This window comes from Denticeps clupeoides, chromosome 13 (genome assembly GCF_900700375.1).
Source record: "Denticeps clupeoides chromosome 13, fDenClu1.1, whole genome shotgun sequence".
NCBI lineage: Eukaryota > Metazoa > Chordata > Actinopteri > Clupeiformes > Denticipitidae > Denticeps > Denticeps clupeoides.
In genome coordinates this window covers 1,334,693-1,359,207 of record NC_041719.1, presented here as the reverse complement: position 1 = coordinate 1,359,207, position 24,515 = coordinate 1,334,693, and the positions used below count along the sequence as shown (strand labels likewise).

Sequence of the window (24,515 nt, the reverse complement as noted above, 5' to 3'; positions counted from 1 at the left end):
AATGCATCAGGGACGTGCGGGAGGAGGACATGGGACTCGAACAAACAGGATTTTAATCTTCGGCGCCGCCGTGGCCGTCCTGCTGAAACGTGGCAGGCGTCAAGAGAACGCTCATGCGGCGAAAACGCGGCCTGGCTGCAGAACCGCCGACGGGTTATTCGTGTTGTTGTTGTTGTCGTCTGAGTGGGCGGATCTTCTTCCGTCTCCCTCGAGTCGGATCTAATGGGGACTCGCGAAAGGCCCGCGGAGGGCTGAAGGCACAGAGAGCGCCGCCGTTCTTTTTATTGGGTTCCAGTCCGGAGGGCGTGTGCTGAGGATCGCATTACCGAGGATGAAAACAGAGACGCCAACTTCATTAGGCAAAATAGAACGTTCCGGCTGCAGCAGTTGTTGTTCTGATGTTCCTCTCGCCGTTGTGCCGATAAGAGGAACGCAGGCGAGTGAAGGCTGGTTCTTCTGACCGTGGTGAGATGATGCTGCACCTCAGCATTACTTCAGATACTGATGGACCAGGACTAATGTAACCGGGGTTCTAGTAAAGCAGGGAGGGACAGGTGGGCGTGTCCTGCCCGGTTCTGGGGGTCTGATGCAACAGAGAAGTCCAGAGTTGTGGTACAGAACCACCGAGAAAAATAACAGAATGATGTGTGTGTGTCTGTGTGTGTGTGTGTGGGTTCTTATGCTGTCAGGGTTCTGGACTAGTGATTTGCAAGTCTTTTGTAGTGTTGGGTATTGATCATTGATTAGATGCTATTAGGCGGCACCACAAACCACAAACGAAGGACAAAAGAAAGTCTAACAGTTCACTATTTTTAAAACTAGTTGGTATTAATGTTCAGTACAGGCCGAACGTTTGGACACCTTCTCATTCGACGTGTTTTCTTTATTTTCATGACCATTTACGTTGGTAGATTCTCACTGAAGGCATCAAAACTATGAATGAACACGTGTCGAGTTCTGTACTTAACAAAAAGTGGAGACCTGACCTCCACAGTCACCGGACCTGAACCCAGTCCAGATGGTTTGGGGTGATCTGGACCAACAAGTGCTAAACACCTCTGGGAACTCCTTCAAGACTGTTGGAGAAGCATTTCAGGTGACGACCTCTTGAAGCTCATCGAGAGAATGCCAAGAGTGTGCAAAGCAGCAATCAGAGCAAAGGGCGGCTATTTTGAAGAAACTTCTGATGTTGGGAATATTCTCTATAATGCACCTCGGTATACTGACCTGCATTTTTTCATTTATTTCACCTTTTTTTGTTAAGTTCATAACTCCACATGTGTTCATTCATAGTTTTGATGCCTTCAGTGAGAATCTACCAACGTAACTGGTCATGAAGATAAAGAAAACACGTTGAATGAGAAGGTGTCCAAACGTTTGGCCTGTACTGTATCTTAATATGAAAAGAACGAGCCAACATGAATTCCACCCCCAGCTCCGTGCTAGTAATGAGTTCCGAGTTCCACCCACCCCGATCCTGTTTTAGACACACCCCTGAATGAAAGGGGGCGTCACCTAGGGGCGGGCTTGACAGCAACCCAGATGTTTCTCTGCCGTTCGTATGACATTTTTATTTTTATGGGTTTGAATGTGAAGCCGGTTCTTCATCGTGGTCCGAGGGGAACGTTCTTTCGCTTGACCAAGTGAACCAGCCAGCCACGATGAGCCTGAGAGGCTGAATAAGAAGCACAGAGGAACCTGGATGGGGTGGAACCGTCCGATGGGATGTCCATCGGTGCGGTTCCCTTTGTAAATGAGCTAGAACAGCAGGGAATGCATGTCTGTGTCACATCGCAGCCACAGGAAGGACAACCGCAGTTCATCTTCAGCGCGTGTGTGGAGCACCTGCCACTGGGTGACACGCGCTCGTGTATCAGGCCTCCATTAAAATGCACCCGCCGCCGTAGGGGGTCGGCGCGGCGAGAGGTCGCCCAATCAGAGCAGAGGGGCTCTCGGCTTATAAATCCGTCTGCCTCGTGTCCCAGCAGCCCCTGCAGATCAGCGGCGTTAAACGAAGCGAGTTACGTCGTGCGTTGCTCACTCTTATTACCGTGAAATATGGGTCTGGACAAATGGGACAGGATTTGGTGGGGGGACGCAAGTGGGAAAATAGAAAAATAAATTTGTTTCGTGGTACGAGGAGAGACGTGGATGTATACAACATGGCAGCGGAGCAAACGGGGGACGTCCACATGATCTCCATTAAACAGGATTTATAGTAATTAAAAGGCAAATTGAGCGAGGCATCCAGCGCGACCATGAAGAACGGTGAGGAACATCTTCCGCCCCCTCACTCTCCATGTTCCCCGTGTCTCCTCTGGTCTGAGAGCCGTGGACTTCATTGCCTGCCGCTTTGAAAGCATAAAGCAGACAGTGTTGGGTTTCAGGAGCCTGCTGATGGCCACCGCGGGCCGGAATTTCGATAAAGACGCAATTGTCTGGCCAAAGAGAAAAAGCGTCATTCAGAGGGTCAGAGGAGGTTCTTCAGAGGCTCTACCTCCAACTGCAAGCCCGCCGAGCAGCTGAACTCTGTAAAAAGTTCCCCTGAACAGTCCACACGTCTCTGCGCCGCACGAGGTGCTTATGAATGATTTACTTCTACAAAAAGCTGCACGGCTTCACCGCGACTTGTCCAGGTTCACGAGGATTCAAGGGTGAAATCTCATAACGGAATTATAATAGAACCGGCCGGGAGAGTTAACTGTAAAATAAAAAAAAAAACGAAATATTTACATACAATCGTCTGTCATACGGGAAACGGTTGCGCTGGTTAAATATTTGTCAGTGATATGAATTCCTTTTTATAGATGGATTATCTTTACCTATTAAATTGGTTTTCAGTAGAGCAGAATATAAGATCTGAGCGTGTGGTGCAACATAAGTAGAATATTCATAATTTAAGAAGTTTTTTTTTTCTCCTCGTGATCCGCGTTGTTGTCTTGAAACTCTCCTAAAAGTTTAATGGAAGGTTCTTCCAACCTGACAACAAAGGGAATGTTCTGCACCCCACACCTGGTCCGTTTCTACCAGGGTCACGTCCCTCCCCGGTGCCATCAGACTCGGCACGTCTTTACACATCTATATCTTCCACAACACCGTCTCGGATTCCCTGTCCGTGTCCTGCACCTGTAAAGAGAATTGACGTGTGCTCTTCTGTACGGTTCCGTCTGATGACGTCTCCATCAAGCCGGATGATCCTTCCTGCAGAATGGCGGTCCTTGCCGGTAATCAGCTCGCCGTCCTGGCTGCTGCTGCTGCTGCTGCTGCGACCGCGGGCCATAAATAATGCAGCCGAGGACGGGCCTGACAGCAGCGCCGCGCGTCTCAAGCCGGTTCAAACGGCCGGTGTCACTCACCTCCTGCAGGCGCGCCGGGATAATTGGGCGAGTTCCTCCTGCCGGCGCGTGGACATAACTCTGCGGTCGGGATCTGGGCAGGAACGTGCGGGGGGGCCGCGTGGCGTCATGGCCGCCGCCGATCTGGATAATTTGGTTACCGGGGGTGGGGCCTCCCGCTCCTACGTCTCTTCTCATTTTCTCTCGTCTCTGCCTCTCGGTGTGTGTGTGTGGAGGCAGATGTTCTGATTATCTTGGTGATTGCTTGTGTGTGTGTGTGTGTGTGTGTGTGTGTGTGTGTGTGTGTGTGTCTGAGCTACACACCGCTGCAGAGCTACACCAGCTGAATAAAACTGATGGTCCCGACCGCGGAGCGGCGGCTCAATCACTTCTCATCTCAGTCGTGGTTTGAAGATCTTGTAAATTAGTTTGTGGAGTCTGCTGGTGTTGGTGCTGGACATCTTCATATTTTACACCGCTGGAAGACTGTCTTCAGTAATTGAGATGTAGAAGAACGTGACCTCGTCCATGTGTGGTGTGGTTAATGATGACTGATGAGACCCTCTCCGTCTGTCCACGGTGCTTCGTTCTACACGTGTTTTCCACGTTTCCATTGTGGTGAGAGATGGTTCTCGTCCTCGGCCCGTCCTGCTCCACCTGAGTGCAGCGTTGTCACGATGATTAACTGATCTCCTTACTGCAGACCAGCCTGACACCACGGAGCCTACAGAGACCCCAGGCTCACCTTCACAGGGCACCGTTCTCACCAGGAACATTTAAAAGCAGCATTTCATGATGACTGTAATATGTGGAGAGGTGGTGCAGTAATGATGGAACGCAGTGACGTCCATCAACAGGCGCAACTTCCACAGAAGAACGTGACCTCAACCATAACAACTCGTATTCAGATGTAGCACATCAACCAAATTCCAAACACCGAGGATATAAATAATGTGATAATTGAATGTGAGGGGGCGGTTCTCAGGGTAAAGTCATGTGACCTCAGTGGGTGGTTTCCAGGTGAAGTCATGTGACCTGATTGGACTATTCTCGGGAAAAATGTAAGTCCTGTGATCTGAGTGGGCTGTTCTCTGGTGAAATTGAAGTCATGGGACCTGGGTGGACTGTTCTCTGGTGAAATTGAAGTCATGTGACCTGAGTGGACTGTTCTCAAGGGGAAATTTAAATCATGTGACCTGAGTGGACTGTTCTCTGGTGAAATTGAAATCATGTGACCTGATTGGACTTTTCTCTGGAAAAATTGAAGTCATGGGACCTGATTTGACTATTCTCGGGAAAAATATAAGTCCTGTGATCTGAGTGGGCTGTTCTCTGGTGAAATTGAAGTCATGGGACCTAAGTGGACTGTTCTCAAGGGGAAATTTAAATCATGTGACCTGAGTGGACTGTTCTCTGGTGAAATTGAAGTCCTGTGATCTGAGTGGGCTGTTCTCTGGTGAAATTGAAGTCATGTGACCTGAGTGGACTGTTCTCGGGAAAAATTGAAGTCATGTGACCTGAGTGGCCCGTTCTTGTTGTGAAGTTCAGCTTCTGTTAATCACAAATAGCAGCTTTACTCTTCTACTGTTCCATTGAACATGGAAGAACATCTGGTCCCGACTTCTTCAGGCGAATGGTGTCTGTCTGCGTTTCCGAGCTCTGTGTTTTCACCTTGCAACTGTGTTTAGTTCTAACTGGTTCTCCGGTGCAAACGGTGGTTATGAGAGGCAAGAGCAGCACACGGACAAACACAAAGCCATTATCCGTCCGGATGTCATGTTAAAGTGATGTCCTGCACGTTGCACAGTCAATTCAGCAACAAAATCGGCCAATCTGAGCCCCACGCTGCGTTGCCCCTGACGACCTCCTTCATCCTGGTCACCGGCATTCTTCATTCTTCTCACATGTTCATCATTTGTCACGAATGGAGACATTCATGTTTTAAAAAATATGATATAGTATAATATAGTAATGAGCTCACTGTTCACACCGTGTAAAATAATCTTGCCTGATTTGTTCTGATAATAACAGATTTAGAGCTCTTTCTGCGTATTGGGGTATTGATTGGCAGCCGTGTTGAAGTCTGTTTTACCGTAGTTGCGGGAGTTTGTGTTGAGCGGCTGAATTTGAATAAAGAGGCGGTGAGGCTGTCAGAAGATGCTCAGATGTAGCTTCAAACGAGTTTTTATCTAGTCATGAGGCAAAAACTTCGCTTTTTTTTTTTTTTTTTTTTTTTTTTTTATTCTCAGCGCTGCGCCGTCCCTTCCCCCCTCCTGGTAATAACAAAGCTGGAGAAATAAAAAAAAAGAAAAAGAAAAATCCGTCAAGCGTTAATTTAAGTGCAGGAGAGTGGAGGCTTCGGCAGACAGAAGAAGCTTTATCTTCTGGAACACTTTGCCGGGGAGGAGGGGTGTGACTGCCACTTCCCTTCACAGAAACCAATTAACGCTGCCGGAGTGGGCGGGGCCACGTGAGCAGGATGAGGAGGAGGATCTTTTAATTGATCATGGAGAATCGGCTCCTGCTTGTAATGGTGTGGCGGGGAATAAAGGCTCCTTCTCAGGAATTCGCTCGTTCCTCACGCAGCTCAGGGCGCGGCTTCAGTTCTGAAGATAGGTGGTAGTAGCCTAGCGGGTAACACAGTCGCCTATGAACCAGAAGACCCGGGTTCAAACCCCACTTACTACCATCGTGTCCCTGAGCAGGACACTTAACCCTGAGTGTCTCCGGGGGGGGACTGTCCCTGTAACTACTGATTGTAAGTCGCTCTGGATAAGGGCGTCTGGTAAATGCCATAAATGTAAATGTAAAATGAAGAACAAACAGTGATTATCTCTCAGGGTATGATTATCAAACGCAGTCTTCCACCGACACCGAGGAAAAAGATGAAGATCAGCGGTGTTCCGTCAGTCGGATGGTTCGGTGGCGTCATCTTGGGACCACGCCCACTTCCAACTCATTTCAGTTTATCTGCCGATGACAGACGTGGCTTAAATCCAAACTGGACTCGGTTATTCACAGAATCCAGTTGCAACCGTAAACTGAAACGGATGTGGACCATGTTCTCCACATACCTGAATTTTCAGCACCGCGGTTTCACGGTGCAACGTGAGCGTTGAAAGCTCCACATAATTAATCTCCTTTTATTTTTTACAGTCGTGCTCGCCTCCGTCGCGGGGTGTGAAGAGATTGTTACTAAACCCCCCCGGCGATTAGCGCCGCTAAATAAGTGCTGATAAAATTGGAGGTTTTTTTTGCCGCCGCTGTGATGTATCGTGGAAAATGTGCCCTGATGCGGCCGAGACCAACAGCCTGATGGCCCTCGGTTTCTCAAAGCCACTTTAATTTACTGCAGCACTTTAAAAATCAAGACGTAGACGCGCGGCGGTAATCAGCTCCTCCCACTGCACCTCCTGACCTCGGGCGGAGAGGTGGACACGGAGGTTGCTGGAGGTGCGATGACGGAGCGACTGCTGAGGGCTGAAAGCGCTGCGGTTCGGCGCTGGTGAACCGTGGCGACGCCCCCGATGGAATCCTGCACTCTCGGCCGCGGCACCGCTAATGACTCTGAGAGCTTCTCCGTTATCATCTCAGTCCCCTGGAGGAACCAAGCCATTTAAGATCTTTCCTGATGCTCTTCTGGATCTCAGAAGAGCATCAGGAAATGAGAGCGTTTCCACACTTCATGGCTGTAATATCCTCGGAGAGCGATGGGATCTTCTGTCTCATTTCAGGCTTCTGTTTTGCTTTCTCTCCTTTGTAGCAGAAACGTGAGTTAAGGAGAAACTGTTCTTCACCCTTTTTGAACGTCTCAGGTTGCACAGACAACTCAACTAAAATTCTTTATTGATCCTCAGGGGCCATTAAGAGAATCGGACCGGTCTCCACGGAACAGTACGTGATCCATCTCAGGTGCTCAGCACCAGGGTCCCTGGTAGAAAAAGATGATAATCGAGCAGAATCGGAATCAAGGCGGCGTCATCACTCACCATCTCTTCAAACGTCATGTCACATGACCTGCTCCTGCTCTGGTGAAGCCCCGGCGAGCGTTTACGGGACAGTAAATGATGCGCAGGCCTTACGGTGCGCGGATGTTACGGTGCCGGGGGAAGATGAACCCGGTCAGGCCCCCCCGATCACGTACACGTCCTCCGTTTTTTTTAAAACTAGCACGCGTTCGGAAGCTCACGAGAAGGATCCAGCCGCCACTCCCCGCCGCTCCGGTTTTTTTCCGATTCATATCCTATTCACCATGAATAATTGAAGGTCTGTGGAGCGCTCGGCACGCACCCGCGGGCCGGAGGGGCCTTGCCGAGGGCGCCTCGGGCCTCCGGAACGATGGAGAAATTAGCGGTGAGGGAGCAGCTCCTTCCGCCACCTCTGCAGGCCCGTCGGCCCAAAGTAGGTCAGGCGGGGGGGGGCGGGGTGTCGGTCCCCTGGCGCGTGGTGACGCCGAGCCCGGGCGAAGGTGTCTGTCGGTGGTGAGAAGAGGTGTTTTTTTTTTTTTGGCCAGCGTGTTTCTCCTGGCGAGGTGAAAAAAGCTTCTGCTGCTTCATTTGAAGGCTCCTTTATCTCAGATCAAAGCGCACGAATCCCCCGTTTCAGGCGAAGGCTTCGCCGCCGCCGCTCGCCGCTCTCCTGATGATGCAGCACTTGTTCTGTTTTCATCCCCGCGTCGGCGTTTCATCCAGAACATTCTTGCCCTCCCCTCTGCTCCGGGATGAAAAGAAAATTCTCGCAAAATCGGGCCTTTCTGTGCACCACCGCTTGTTAGGGAAAGAAAAAGAAAAAAAAAGTACCCATGATGCACCAGCAAGCCGACAAGCGGCGTAATCGGATTCATCAGACAGCACGCTGGCCGTGTCATGTGACGTGTTTCTGCCCACGCCGCTTCGTTTTTGATAATTACATCTCTGTACAGGGGGGGGCTTTTATATGGATCCACCTTAATAAAATGGGACATTATGGGAAATGGGTTGGTGACATTAACGTCCTGTTTGTGGCACATTAGTATATGTGAGGGGGCAAACTTTTCAAGATGGGTGGTGACCATAGTGGCCATTTTGAAGTCGGTCATCTTGGATCCAACTTTTGTGTTTTCAATAGGAAGAGGGTCATGTGACACATCAAACTTATTGGTAATTTCACAAGAAAAACAATGGTGTGCTTGGTTTTAACGTAACTTTATTCTTTCATGAGTTATTTACAAGTTTCTGACCACTTATAGAATGTGTTAGATTTCACCAGCCATTCCCATTTTATTAAGGTGTATAGATATAAATATCCCACCCTGTACTAAATTAAAACCTCGCCTCGCGATTAAATTTATTTACTCACGACGGCCTAATTTCTCGGTAGTCGTGTAGCAGCTCCGCCGGTGGAGAATCCGCTGCCGATGATGGCGGAGGGCGAGGATAAATGATTGGAGGTCCTGGTGTCTGATTGGCTTGCTGTCAATCAGGCACTAATGAGCAGCTGGGTTCTCCGCCCCCCCGGCCGGCGGTGAAGCGTCGAGCTGTCAGGCCTCCATCGCGCCCGTCCCCGGCCGGCCCCTCATTAGTGTCTCACACATGGCTCCGGCGCTCCCCCCGCGGCCAGGCCCGCGGCACGTCCGGCCCGGCATCCGTCAGCGCCGCGCTAGTCCGCAGGACCAGCGTCTCTAATCCCCGTCTCCCCCCTCTGTCCTGCAGGTGCTACGTGGACGATAAAGTCTCCAAGGTGGCCTGGCTCAACCGGTCCAACATCATCTTCGCCGGCCAGGACAAGTGGTCTCTGGACCCCCGCGTGGACCTGGTGACCAAAGGGCAGCTGGAGTACAGCCTGCGCATCCAGAAGGTGGACGTGTACGACGAGGGTCCGTACACCTGCTCCATCCAGACCAAGCAGCAGCCCAAGACCTCCCAGGTCTTCCTCATCGTCCAAGGTACGGCCTCAGGCCACGCCTTTCCTCCGCAAGCGCTAGTAGCCGCGTGGGTGGGCAGTTCCGACGTCCCATCATCCCCTGCTGCGGGCTCCAGGCCCCGCCCCCTCGGCGCTTATCAGCTCAGCCGCCGCTCCTTTAATTGCTCGCAGGTCGCAGCCGGAATCGATATCCGTGCAGAACGGAGCAGATCCATACGAGCAATTTGTGCTCCGCGCCCGGAATCCATGGAGCCTTGTAGAACATCGGAATAATTAAAAGCGGCCAAAACTTCTTGCGCCGTTTAACGGATTTGGGTTTAATTATCCGGCGTTAATTCAGCCGCCGCTTTTCCTCCTTGTTCTTTTGATGTACGGCGCTTTTTAAAAAGCTCATAAAGCACAGCGGCACCGTTCTGACGCGTGAAATTACAGATATTAGTTCTCTGGTTGTTCTGCCAGAATAAATGGCCTGACGGGCGCATAAAGGAACGATGACGGAACCAGGAATCCACTTTTTCCAGCTCAGGATCAGGACAGGAGGACGTGTGTGTGCTCTGTTGGCTTCAGAAAGGGAATAATTGCTGCCGCTGGTCTGTTCTCCGACCCTAATGGTGGCCAGCGGTTAAGGAAGCGCCCCCCGTGATCAGAAGGTTGCCGGTTCGAATCCCGATCCGCCGAGGTGCCGCTGAGCAAAGCACCGTCCCCACACACCGCTCCCCGGGCGCCCGTCATGGCCGCCCACTGCTCACCGTGTGCTGTGCTGCTGTGTATCACAAGTGACAACCACTTCACTTTCACTAATAAGGTCTCGGATGGGACGGATCGTGGAGCGTCTGGGAACCGTGACGTAATTACCGGGAAAGGCCTTCGCGGAACCGCGAACTGAAACTCACGCCGATGGCCTTCTTTTGGCGCTGCGCGACTGGCGTCGCTGCAGGAACAGACGGCGAGTTTTGATGGTCGCCAGGGCCGCCTGTAATTTGAGGCTAATCAGACTCTCTTTTCAGACTCCGGCGTCTCGCGCTTTCGAAGAGTCGCTCTTCCTCGGCGGAATTAGAGAGGAATGCTAATGACTGCGCGGCGTTTATTAGCACGACCTCGCCGGCGTCACCGTCTTCGGGACGAGAGTCTTTTATTGCGGCGGCCCGCCGGTGTCATCATCCATTCATGTACGGCGCATTTATCCCGTAAGCGGCGCGCTCGGCCGTCCCGGGGCCTGATTGGCCGTGTCGGTGGCGGCCATGGCGGCGTGGGCGGCTCGGTCGGCCTTAAGAGGGCTGCGGCGGGGGGCTGAATGCGCTCCACTTGAAAGTCTGCGCAGGAAGAAGCGCTGACCTTTACCAATTATCTGGGGACAGTGTGGACCTTTCAGAGGTCCCTGACGAACCTCTTGAAGCTCCGGCCGCCTCCTGAAAGCTCCTCTGTAGCGTCCCTGACACGGAGCAGGGCCGCTTCTCCATGGAAACGCTCACTGTGTGTGTTTCTTTGTGTTTGTGTATGTGTGTGCATGCTGGTGTGTGTTTGTGGGCATGAGTGTGTTTTTTTGTGTGTGTGTGTGTGTGTGTGCATGCACGTGTGTTTCTTTGAGTTTTTGTGTGTGTGTGTGTGTTTGTGTGCATGTGGGTGTGTGTTTTGTGTGCATGCGGGTGTGTGTGTGTGTGTTTATTTGTGTTTGTGTGTGTGTGTGTGTGTGTGTGTGTGTGTGTGTGCATGCCGATTTGAGTGTTTGTGTGTGTGCATGCGGGTGTGGTGTGTTTATTTGTGTTTGTGTGTGTGTGCATGCCAATTTGAGTGTGTTTGTGTGGGTGTGTTTATATATGTGTGTTTGTGTGTGTGTGCATGCCTGTATGAGTGTGTGTGCATCTGGGTGTGTTTGTGTGTGTGAGTGTGTTTATTTGTGTTTGTGTGTGTGCATGCCAATTTGAGTGTGTTTGTGTGTGTGTGTGTGAGTGAGTGTGTGTGCATCTGGGTGTGTTTGTGTGTTTGCAGACCTCGCAGTGTATTTGTGCAGCCATTTGCCAACACTCACTTGTGTGTTTATACACACACGCACACGCACATCTGTTTGTTTTAATTTGGATGCTCTTGCTTGCATGCGTGTGCATTTCAGTCAGTCTGTGTGTGTGTGTGTGTGTGTGTGTGTGTGTGTGTGTGTTTCTGTTATTTTTAGGCGCTACAGATTGGTTCTATTGTCTGTTTCTTTTGAACTCCACAATGAAGCAGAATCCCCGGTTCCGTTTCCGCGTCGGTTTGAAATACGACGGAACATCGACTCGGATCTTTTCTATGTGGTGAGGAGGGACGCGTCGTCCTCAGTCACTTGTGACTGACGCAGGTGAAGGACGTCCTGCAGGCTGCTGCGGTCCAGATGTGCGCTCACACCCCCATTCATCAGAACCATGTCTGGTGGGGCGGGGCCAAGCCTCTCTGTTCCAGCAGGAAATTCGTCCCTCGAGGACGTTCCTGTGTCCCTGATGTAAACGGAGAACCGGGGGGCGCGGGTGAGAATGACAATGTCGCGAAGATTGTGGTGAAGCTCTGGTCTTCTGGTGAACTTGAACTTCCTGCTTTTTAATCTGGTGACTGGTTCCTCCAGCAAATCGTCTGATCCTGGCTGTAAAAAAAAAACATTTTTTTGCAACTCTGCAGAATTCACGACGAGTTTATTTTTACATCAGATAAATCTGCATGAAATACCATTACCGGCTGTAAAGGGGGGAAACGCTTCATTATATTTTCCATTTGCCGGGAAACTCTCCTGATTATTGACTAAACGGACACTCGGCGGGCTGATTGGTGCGGCGATGGAGGAGCCTTCTCGTCTTCTTCTGAGGTCGGGTTGATTGACTTCCTCCCAGGACCCGTATTCACGTTCGCCACACTTGCATTTCCGCGTAGCCGCGGAACCCGGAGAACCGCAGACAGGAGCCTCACCACCTGCCTGCGGTTCATCATCATCATTCGGATTGGCCAGAAAATGCCAGATTTCTGGTCGTATTTGAGAAGCGGATGATCTGCTGCCGTGGGCGGCTTCTTCTTCCTTTATTATCTCGTTTTGTGTTATTAAGCGCTCCATCATCACAGCTTTTGAATACAAATCGAATTAATTTCTGTTCGCGGCAGCAGGAAGATTTACTGTAAATATGAGAGCCGACGCCCACAAAAATTCAAACATTCCTGATCACACACACACACACACAAACATATACACATATAAACACACATACACACACACATATACACAAACACACACACATTCACCAACACATACACACACACACCAACCCATCTCACACACACACACACATAAACCAACACATACACAGACACACACACACATATACAGCAACCCATCACACAGACACACACACATATACACCAACCCATCACACAAACACACACACATTCACCAACACATTACATACACACACAGATACACCAACCCATCACACACACACACACACACATTCACCAACACACCACGTACCCTCACAGACATACACCAACACATCAGACACACATATACACCAACCCATTACACAAACACACACACATACACCAACACAGCACACACACACATTCACCAACACACCACGTACCCTCACAGACATACACCAACACATCACACACACATATACACCAACCCATTACACAAACACACACACATACACCAACACAGCACACACACATTCACCAACACATCACACACATTCACCAACACATCACACAAACACAGACATATACACCAACACATCACACACCTACACACATACATCAACCCATCACACACACATACACCAACACATCACTCACACACATACACCAACACATCACACACACATATACACCAACACATTACACACACACACTCACATACTTACACACACATAATGTGTGTAGGTATGTGAGTGTGTATAAGTGTATTTGAGTGTGTAGGTATGTGAGTGTGTATAAGTGTATTGAGTGTGTAGGTATGTGAGTGTGTTTATAAGTGTATTTGAGTGTGTAGGTATGTGAGTGTGTATAAGTGTATTTGAGTGTGTAGGTATGTGAGTGTGTATAAGTGTGTTTGAGTGTGTAGGTATGTGAGTGTGTTTATAAGTGTATTTGAGTGTGTAGGTATGTGAGTGTGTTTATAAGTGTATTTGAGTGTGTAGGTATGTGAGTGTGTTTATAAGTGTATTTGAGTGTGTAGGTATGTGAGTGTGTTTATAAGTGTATTTGAGTGTGTAGGTATGTGAGTGTGTTTATAAGTGTATTTGAGTGTGTAGGTATGTGAGTGTGTTTATAAGTGTATTTGAGTGTGTAGGTATGTGAGTGTGTATAAGTGTGTTTGAGTGTGTAGGTATGTGAGTGTGTGTGAGTGTGTATAAGTGTATTTGAGTGTGTAGGTATGTGAGTGTGTGTATAAGGTGTATTTGAAGTGTGTAGTATGTGAGTGTTGATTAAGTGTGTTTGAGTGTGTCTGAGTGTTAGATGCGTGTGTATAAGTGTGTTAACGTGGTAGGTATGTGAGTGTGTTATAAGTGTGTTGTTGATCTGCGCCCCGGTTCACCTCCTCGACTGTAATTTCATGCGTGTTAGTGGGACACCCTGAGTCAGTAAAGACGCCGTGAGGCAGGAAGACGGAGGAACAGAGCGAGTCGATGTGAACCTCCACCCTCCTCCGCCTCGTCGTATTCGAGGGAGGATGAGTCACGGATGGAGGAGACGGCCGTTTCGTTTCGGCAGTAAACACGATTCTCAGCAGGATCATCTCGCAGCAATCATGTCAGCATGCCGTCATTCATCAGCTCCTCAAGTTCTTCCATCAGTCCTGCGAGGAACCTCTGAGGAACGGCGCACGCCACGATGATGGCAGAGCTCAGGCTGATCTGAGAAGATCTATAATAAGCTCCTCCCACGAATTCACTTTTTATCAGGTCCGCTGTAATAAATGGATTCTGGATGTGGCGTGTTTGGACCACGAGGGGAGGGGCCAGCATGAAACTTTGCTTCTTCTCTTCCTCCAGCATGACCTGGAAGCCTGGAGAGCCATTACTGCCGCTGTCGTTTTTAGCTCCAAATTAGCATAATTGTTTTGCCATTTAAGATTGAAGTGGGTTCTGCTTTCGCATCAGAGAGTAACGGACGGTTTCACCGTTCCAGATCTAGAACGCCAGAGTCACCGCAGTGTTCCATCCTTCTTTTTTTTTCCTCCCTCTTGTTTTCGAACAAAGATCCACTTCCTGTCCAATCTGATCAAAGGTTCTCGTCCATCAGAGAACAATCCTGGCTGGAGGCTACACTAATCCTCCTGGTCCATCGACTGGATCTCCACCAGCAGCTCAGTTATCAGTCGTTCGGCAGTCCAGCCAATCACGGCGCTCGTGGCTCCACCCGTCCAGTCTTCTGCCTCCTCAGTCTGCACCGGGACGGTTTCAGAGGACGAGTTTGTTGGAATGAAAGATCAGGCGTGTCGGAAGGAGGAGAGGAATGGGGAACGAGGTTCCGGACGGTTCCCTGAGTTACGGGGTCGTGTTGATTGGCCGCTGGAGGTTGGGTTTGAAATGCTGACTTGTTGTTGTGTTGTTGTGTAATGGATGTTCTCGCTGGTAAGTAACTCTCGTATGCTAATGATGGCCCCGCCGCTCATCTGCATAAAATAAACAAGATGTCATTCCCGCCGTGCGGCGCGTCACCTGATGATGTACGACGCGTCCGCGCCGCTGATTGATGGCGGCTGAAGTGCTGACCGCCGTGGAAACGGGAGGCGGCGCCGCGCTCGTAAATTACCGCAGAATCAGAACTTTGCAACTTCAGCTTCATTAGACTTTACCGGAGGGGGGGGTGACAGATGTAAAAATGGCGGCGGGCGGGGCCGAATCGGAGTCGATGAAACAGGCTGTCGGCATGGTGACCGGTGTAATCATCTCCTCTCTCTCTCTCTCTCTTTCAGTTCCTGCCAACATCTACAAGGTCTCGGAGGACATCACCGTCAACGAAGGCAGCAACGTGACGCTCAGCTGTCTGGCCAATGGGAGGCCAGATCCATCCATCACCTGGCGCCTGTTGAACCCGTCAGGTAAGGACCCTCTTTTCCAGGTAAGAAGTGGGGTTTGGCCGCTCTCCTCGGCTCCCCAGTTCTCCGCTCGCGGTGTTGACGCGCCGTGGAAACGGGTTCCGTCGTGTGGAAAATGCGGACGGTGATGGATTGTGTTGTTGCGGAATCGCCGATAACCAGGTCTGCGTTCTGGGGTAAACGTGTTTATTTGCTAAGTAACGGGCGGAACCCCGGGCCTGTCAGAGTCGGTAAGCGGCGCGGTCCGTCATGTTCCTTGGCGGGGTCGGCCGCTCCGCGGCTCCGAGGTAAATTATGAAGCCGAGGAACCCCGACGTCGCTGCACCGCTCTCTCAGCATCGGCAACACGTGTGTGTGTGTGTGTGTGTGTTCATGTTGTAATACTTCACCGTGAATTTTTAAGCGCCTCTTGCAGGGAACGTCATGGAAATGGAAATGCCCTCCGAAGACGTAACCCCAGAGCTGAAACTCGTTAATTAGATTTAGTGGGAAAATAATCAGCTTTCTTCCCTTCAGAGTTCACAGAATGGCTAATTTTCAATTTAGGTTCAAGCATAGCTGCCGTTGCAACTCGGCATTGCATTGTGGGATGTGGTGTTGCTGTTCGTCCCGATTTCCCCTCTTTACTATCCTCCATTCTTCTCCTATTGACAGTGAACATGCATGGAGTTCCGCGATTAATGAGTGAAAAAGCTCATTTGTTTTTATAATTTATAATAGTTTTCAGAATTTATTTCAAGACTTTAGGCCGCAAACAAGGAGGCTTTTGTGTTCTGACTGATTTTGATAATTTGAGATGCTGGATTCATGATTTCTTCAGCCGTAATTACCAACATTAGACAAAAAGGAACGTAACGTATGTGAAGGTATGTGTCAATTACGAACAAATGATCCGGTTTTTGGCGTGAAATTACATTTATCTTCATGGGTTCATGAATGCGTGATTAAAAGAAACAACTTTTAATGCGGAACATTTCAATATTTGTCCTGCTGTCATTTTGATTTTGCTTTAGCTTTGTAGTTTAGAATATTTCCATATTTCCGTACGCATTCTGCTGGTTTGATGAGGAAGCCTCTTCATTTTGACGCCGGCGAGATGCACGGCGGGAGTTGCGAGGAAGTCGGCATCTTCGCCGCGCCAAACATCATCCGTCTCCGGCGCCATCCGTCCCCTGCGGTGTCACGTCTTCCAGACACGAGTTCTGCCGCGGGCGATTTCAATAACTACACGGTATGACCAGATGAAATGGACGGTTCTGTGAGTTCTGACAGATAATCTCAGGTATGAATCGTGCAGCCGCACTGCAGCCACCCTGAGCAGCCGCCGTACATATTATTACAGTTTTAATAAAACAGAAGTCGCCCAAAGGACTCGTTTCATCCATTATGCTAAGTGAGGGGGTTTCACCATCCTGGCTGGAAGAATAACGGAGCTGCTGCCGATTCATTAAAGGGATATTTATTAGCCGCTGGCATCGAGCAGGAAATGGTGAAATTCGGCGTTACAAAGATCTGGAATGAGACTGTCCATCATCAGTGCCTAAAGCCTCTGCTGAAGGCAACTCCACACCAGGACACACATACACATACACACACATACACATACACACACATCACTGCACACAAGTGATAATCAGCCGGAACATTACCAGAAGGTTTTTGGTGGCTGGAATTGTAAGATTAGGGTTGTATTGTACAAGAACATTATCAGAACGTGTTTTACTTTCTGTACTTGTATGGTCAGGGTAATGGTGTACTAGAACGTCACCAGAACGTGTTTAACTTTCTGTACTTGTATGGTCAGAGTAATGGTGTACTAGAACGTCACCAGAACGTGTTTTTGTGTCTGTACTTGTATGGTCAGGGTAATGGTGTACTAGAACGTCACCAGAACATCTTTTTGTGTCTGTTCTTGTATGGTCAGGGTAATGGTGTACTAGAACGTCACCAAAACGTGTTTTTGTGTCTGTACTTGTATGGTCAGGCAAATGGTGTACAAGAACATTATCAGAACGTGTTTTACTTTCTGTACTTGTATGGTCAGAGTAATGGTGTACTAGAACGTCACCAGAACGTGTTTTTGTGTCTGTACTTGTATGGTCAGGGTAATGGTGTACTAGAACGTTACCAGAACGTCTTTTTGTGTCTGTTCTTGTATGGTCAGGGTAATGGTGTACTAGAACGTCACCAGAACGTGTTTTTGTGTCTGTACTTGTATGGTCAGGCAAATGGTGTACAAGAACATTATCAGAACGTGTTTTTGTGTCTGTACTTGTATGGTCAGAGTAATGGTGTACTAGAACGTCACCAGAACGTGTTTTTGTGTCTGTACTTGTATGGTCAGGGTAATGGTGTACTAGAACGTCACCAGAACGTGTTTTTGTGTCTGTACTTGTATGGTCAGGGTAATGGTGTACTAGAACGTCACCAGAACGTCTTTTTGTGTCTGTTCTTGTATGGTCAGGGTAATGGTGTACTAGAACGTCACCAAAACGTGTTTTTGTGTCTGTACTTGTATGGTCAGGCAAATGGTGTACAAGAACATTATCAGAACGTGTTTTACTTTCTGTACTTGTATGGTCAGAGTAATGGTGTACTAGAACGTCACCAGAACGTGTTTTTGTGTCTGTACTTGTATGGTCAGGGTAATGGTGTACTAGAACGTCACCAGAACGTCTTTTTGTGTCTGTTCTTGTATGGTCAGGGTAATGGTGTACTAGAACGTCACCAGAACGTGTTTTTGTGTCTGTACTTGTATGGTCAGGCAAATGGTGTACAAGAACATTATCAGAACGTGTTTTACTTTCTGTACTTGTATGGTCAGAGTAATGGTGTACTAGAACGTCACCAGAACGTGTTCTTGTGTCTGTAGATGTATGGTCAGGGTTATGGTGTATTAGAACGTCACCAGAACGTGTTTTTGTGTCTGTAGGGGTATGGTCAGGGTTATGGTGTATTAGAACGTCACCAGAACACATTTTTCTGTCTGTAGTTGTATGGTCAGGGTTATGGTGTACTAGAACGTCACGAGAATGCGTTTTTCTGTCTGTAGTTGTATGGTCAGGGTTATGGTGTATTAGAACGTTACTAGAATGTGTTTTTCTGTCTGTAGTTGTATGGTCAGGGTTATGGTGTATTAGAACGTTACTAGAATGCGTTTTTCTGTCTGTAGTTGTATGGTCACGGTTATGGTGTATTAGAACGTTACTAGAATGCATTTTTGTGTCTGTAGATGTATGGTCAGGGTTATGGTGTATTAGAATGTCACCAGAACGCGTTTTTCTGTCTGTAGTTGTATGGTCAGGGTTATGGTGTATTAGAACGTTACTAGAATGCGTTTTTCTGTCTGTAGTTGTATGGTCAGGGTTATGGTGTATTAGAACGTTACTAGAATGCGTTTTTTTTGTTTCTGTAGTTGTATGGTCAGGGTTATGGTGTATTAGAACGTTACTAGAATGCGTTTTTCTGTCTGTAGTTGTATGGTCAGGGTTATGGTGTATTAGAACGTTACTAGAATGCGTTTTTGTGTCTGTAGATGTATGGTCAGGGTTATGGTGTATTAGAACGTCACCAGAACGTGTTTTACTTTCTGTACTTGTATGGTCAGGGTTATGGTGTACTAGAACGTCACCAGAACGTGTTTTTGTGTCTGTAGGGGTATGGTCAGGGTTATGGTGTATTAGAACGTTACTAGAATGCGTTTTTCTGTCTGTAGTTGTATGGTCAGGGTTATGGTGTATTAGAACGTCACCAGAACGTGTTTTACTTTCTGTACTTGTATGGTCAGGGTTATGGTGTACTAGAACGTCACCAGAACGTGTTTTTGTGTCTGTAGGGGTATGGTCAGGGTTATGGTGTATTAGAACGTCACCAGAACACATTTTTCTGTCTGTAGTTGTATGGTTAGGGTTATGGTGTATTAGAACGTTACCAGAATGCGTTCTTGTGTCTGTAGATGTATGGTCAGGGTTATGGTGTATTAGAACGTCACCAGAACGCATTTTTCTGTCTGTAGTTGTATGGTCAGGGTTATGGTGTATTAGAACGTCACCAGAATGCTTTTTGTTTCTGTAGATGTATGGTCAGGGTTATGGTGTATTAGAACGTCACCAGAATGCTTTTTCTGTCTGTAGTTGTATGGTCAGGGTTATGGTGTATAAGAACGTCACCAGAACGCGTTCTTGTGTCTGTAGTTGTATGGTCAGGGTTATGGTGTATTAGAACGTCACCAGAACGCGTTCTTGTGTCTGTAGATGTATGGTCAGGGTTATGGTGTATTAGAACGTTACCAGAACGCGTTCTTGTGTCTGTAGATGTATGGTCAGGGTTATGGTGTATTAGAACGTCACCAGAACACATTTTTCTGTCTGTAGTTGTATGGTCAGGGTTATGGTGTACTAGAACGTCACGAGAACGCGTTTTTCTGTCTGTAGTTGTATGGTCAGGGTTATGGTGTATTAGAACGTTACTAGAATGCGTTTTTGTGTCTGTAGATGTATGGTCAGGGTTATGGTGTATTAGAACGTCACCAGAACGTGTTTTACTTTCTGTACTTGTATGGTCAGGGTTATGGTGTACTAGAACGTCACCAGAACGTGTTTTTGTGTCTGTAGGGGTATGGTCAGGGTTATGGTGTATTAGAACGTCACCAGAACACATTTTTCTGTCTGTAGTTGTATGGTTAGGGTTATGGTGTATTAGAACGTTACCAGAATGCGTTCTTGTGTCTGTAGATGTATGGTCAGGGTTATGGTGTATTAGAACGTCACCAGAACGCATTTTTCTGTCTGTAGTTGTATGGTCAGGGTTATGGTGTATTAGAACGTCACCAGAATGCTTTTTGTTTCTGTAGATGTATGGTCAGGGTTATGGTGTATTAGAACGTCACCAGAATGCTTTTTCTGTCTGTAGTTGTATGGTCAGGGTTATGGTGTATAAGAACGTCACCAGAACGCGTTCTTGTGTCTGTAGTTGTATGGTCAGGGTTATGGTGTATTAGAACATCACCAGAACGCGTTCTTGTGTCTGTAGATGTATGGTCAGGGTTATGGTGTATTAGAACGTTACCAGAACGCGTTCTTGTGTCTGTAGATGTATGGTCAGGGTTATGGTGTATTAGAACGTCACCAGAACACATTTTTCTGTCTGTAGTTGTATGGTCAGGGTTATGGTGTACTAGAACGTCACGAGAACGCGTTTTTCTGTCTGTAGTTGTATGGTCAGGGTTATGGTGTATTAGAACGTTACTAGAATGTGTTTTTCTGTCTGTAGTTGTATGGTCAGGGTTATGGTGTATTAGAACGTTACTAGAATGCGTTTTTCTGTCTGTAGTTGTATGGTCACGGTTATGGTGTATTAGAACGTTACTAGAATGCATTTTTGTGTCTGTAGATGTATGGTCAGGGTTATGGTGTATTAGAACGTCACCAGAACGCGTTTTTCTGTCTGTAGTTGTATGGTCAGGGTTATGGTGTATTAGAACGTTACTAGAATGCGTTTTTCTGTCTGTAGTTGTATGGTCAGGGTTATGGTGTATTAGAACGTTACTAGAATGCGTTTTTTTTGTTTCTGTAGTTGTATGGTCAGGGTTATGGTGTATTAGAACGTCACCAGAACGCATTTTTCTGTCTGTAGTTGTATGGTCAGGGTTATGGTGTATTAGAACGTTACTAGAATGCGTTTTTGTGTCTGTAGATGTATGGTCAGGGTTATGGTGTATTAGAACGTCACCAGAACGTGTTTTACTTTCTGTACTTGTATGGTCAGGGTTATGGTGTACTAGAACGTCACCAGAACGTGTTTTTGTGTCTGTAGGGGTATGGTCAGGGTTATGGTGTATTAGAACGTTACTAGAATGCGTTTTTCTGTCTGTAGTTGTATGGTCAGGGTTATGGTGTATTAGAACGTCACCAGAACGCATTTTTCTGTCTGTAGTTGTATGGTCAGGGTTATGGTGTATTAGAACGTTACTAGAATGCGTTTTTGTGTCTGTAGATGTATGGTCAGGGTTATGGTGTATTAGAACGTCACCAGAACGTGTTTTACTTTCTGTACTTGTATGGTCAGGGTTATGGTGTACTAGAATGTCACCAGAACGTGTTTTTGTGTCTGTAGGGGTATGGTCAGGGTTATGGTGTATTAGAACGTCACCAGAACACATTTTTCTGTCTGTAGTTGTATGGTTAGGGTTATGGTGTATTAGAACGTTACCAGAATGCGTTCTTGTGTCTGTAGATGTATGGTCAGGGTTATGGTGTATTAGAACGTCACCAGAACGCATTTTTCTGTCTGTAGTTGTATGGTCAGGGTTATGGTGTATTAGAACGTCACCAGAACGCGTTTTTCTGTCTGTAGTTGTATGGTCAGGGTTATGGTGTATTAGAACGTTACTAGAATGCGTTTTTCTGTCTGTAGTTGTATGGTCAGGGTTATGGTGTATTAGAACGTTACTAGAATGCGTTTTTTTTGTTTCTGTAGTTGTATGGTCAGGGTTATGGTGTATTAGAACGTCACCAGAACGCATTTTTCTGTCTGTAGTTGTATGGTCAGGGTTATGGTGTATTAGAACGTTACTAGAATGCGTTTTTGTGTCTGTAGATGTATGGTCAGGGTTATGGTGTATTAGAACGTCACCAGAACGTGTTTTACTTTCTGTACTTGTATGGTCAGGGTTATGGTGTACTAGAACGTCACCAGAACGTGTTTTTGTGTCTGTAGGGGTATGGTCAGGGTTATGGTGTATTAGAACGTCACCAGAACACATTTTTCTGTCTGTAGTTGTATGGTTAGGGTTATGGTGTATTAGAACGTTACCAGAATGCGTTCTTGTGTCTGTAGATGTATGGTCAGGGTTATGGTGTATTAGAACGTCACCAGAACGCATTTTTCTGTCTGTAGTTGTATGGTCAGGGTTATGGTGTATTAGAACGTCACGCGTTCTTGCGTCTGTAGATGTATGGTTATGGGAGGGTTTACAGTGATGTTTGTTAGGAGGTTGGTGTTTCTGTTGTGGTGTGTGTATGTGGTTATTTGTTTTTCTTGGTGGGAGGGGATCGCTGTTTGGCATCAGAAGCACCGCGGTTCCGCGTGAACGGGCTGTGTGGTCAGCCCGTATTTGCCGGCCGTGGGGTCTCTTCCTCTCGGCTGGAGGCGGGCCCTTGCGGAAGTTCCCCCGTGTGTGGGGATCATGGCGCTCAGCCACGCGCGAGGAGCTCGCGTTTGTTCCGGCAGGACGCTGCTCACCTGGCTGCGATGTTGGTCACGAGCGGCCCTCGCGACCCCCGGTTCACCCGGCGTTTATGTCTCACCGCCGCGCTCCCCCTGGCCCGGCTCGGAGCTGCATCAATCTTCCCGGCGCTCTGCCGCGCGGCGGGACGGGGGGGTGGTCCTGCCTGCGGGCACGCGAGCGTTTGATGTGAAATTGTGTTGCCACAGTGGGGGGATTTCCCCGTTTCTGAAGGACTGTCAGGCTGCGGGCGGCGGGGAAAGATGAGCGTTTTCGTGCATTAACGCTGAGCTTTTGAGACGGACGGCTGGGAAAGAAAAGCTGCGGTTTCATAAACTCACTACCGATGCTCAGATGCTGAGAAGACGCTGACGTGTCAATCTGGCCACGAACATGTCCAGTTAAGGCCTGCCGTGCACAGCTCATCAATATGGAAACGATGGTCTTCTGCGGGTCAGACATGCAGAGGACCACAATCTGGCAACACCAACAATTCAGTGTTTACTGTCACAAGGTTACAGGACCAGTTGAGATGACCGCTTTCATCACAGCGGTAAATCTAAAATATATTTAGCACCATCTGAATATAATGAACCATTATATTTCGTTATATTTATTCTCACCTGCATTTTGCAGACAGATTAGCGCACGGGTTCTGCAGGTGCTTCTGTCTGCTGGCCATTGATGGTCTGAATTCGTCGTCGCTCGTGCTGATCTTGGAATAAAGAGGAAAAAAACGTGTTCCCACTCGGCTCTCCGGTGGTTCACGAGCTAGAACAGAGTGGAACAAGGTCATAAACAACATCTTTTGTAGGAGGAATAAAGGGAAAACAAAGGAGCCTTTTCATTATTTCAGGTTTGGATCACGCAGACCTTGTACAGACCACAAAGTATTATTATCATATACATATTGATCGAATAAGGAGGCGGCCCCGTAATCAGAAGGTTGCCGGTTCAAATCCCGACTGAGGTCCCCTTGATGGAGGTCCCGTCCCCACACACTGCTCCCCGGGCGCCTGTCATGGTGCCCACTGCTCACCAAGGGTGACGGTTAAATACAAAGGACACGTTTCACCGTGTCACCGCGTGCTGTGCTGCAGTGTTTCACAATCACTTCACATTCACTTTCATGTTGGGGACATGAAGGTACATTTCCGAACGTGATTGTTTGGCTCCAGTGGTTCCGTCCGGCGGGTTGTTGCCGTGATGTATTGTTCTCGACTCTCGGTTCGTCCTGGTTTAATAAACCGCGTCTCGCCGGCGGCCGACCGACCTCCAGGCGCTGGTCAGGCGTGACGTCTGATTATCTGAAACTGGCATATCGATGTGGGGACAGTCGGGGACGGAGCCGCACTCTAAATTAATTAGACGAGGAGAAGTCACCTTTGATGGCCGGGCAGCACCGGGACGTTCTTTCATCCCGACTCTCCCGGGCCTGCGCTCCACCGGTTATCTTAACCGGCATCTCTGCGCCGGGGCGGCGGAATCGACCGGAGGGGCGGCGGTCGATGGAGCCGGAAGGCTGTCAGGGGCCCGTGGGCGGGCACCGTGGTGGAGTTTAACGCCGGGTGGGCAGGGAAAGGTCACCGGCGGGGAGGCGGGGGTCCCGCAGGGAGGCGGCAGCCAGCGTGTCCTTACATTACGGACCGCCGAAACGGAACCGCGCGGGACCCCTGCAGACACCGGCGGCCAGGAGGGTTCTGCAGTCTTCAGAAACGTCTCGTCTGATTCGTCACGTCCACCTTCTGCCGTTCGTGTGAATTGATCCTCATTTCCAGCCGCGGGCCGGCGGCGCTCAAACAAAACCGCCGGCCGCCCTGCGGCGCTGCGGCTGGGGGGAGACGTGAGAACGTATCGATTTTATTTCCCTCCGAAATTGAATTTATCAAACGAGTCTTTCCCCGTTCGGCTTTACTTACCGTCCCCTCGGCTCCTGTTTGTTCTCCTCGCCGTGAACGGAAAGAGGAACGAGGAGTGAAGTCCACTCACAGAT

General features: G+C 48.5%; 1 protein-coding gene across 1 annotated transcript in view; it reads left to right on the top strand.

Annotated features, from left to right (window-relative positions):
- The window catches only part of LOC114802503 (limbic system-associated membrane protein-like), a 70,171-nt gene that overhangs the window by 36,885 nt on the left and 8,771 nt on the right, over positions 1 to 24,515 (top strand). The window contains exons 2-3 of the mRNA XM_029001471.1: positions 9,026 to 9,258; positions 15,175 to 15,300. Of these exons, the coding sequence (XP_028857304.1) occupies positions 9,026 to 9,258; positions 15,175 to 15,300 (359 nt within the window). The remainder of the gene's footprint in view (positions 1 to 9,025; positions 9,259 to 15,174; positions 15,301 to 24,515) is intronic.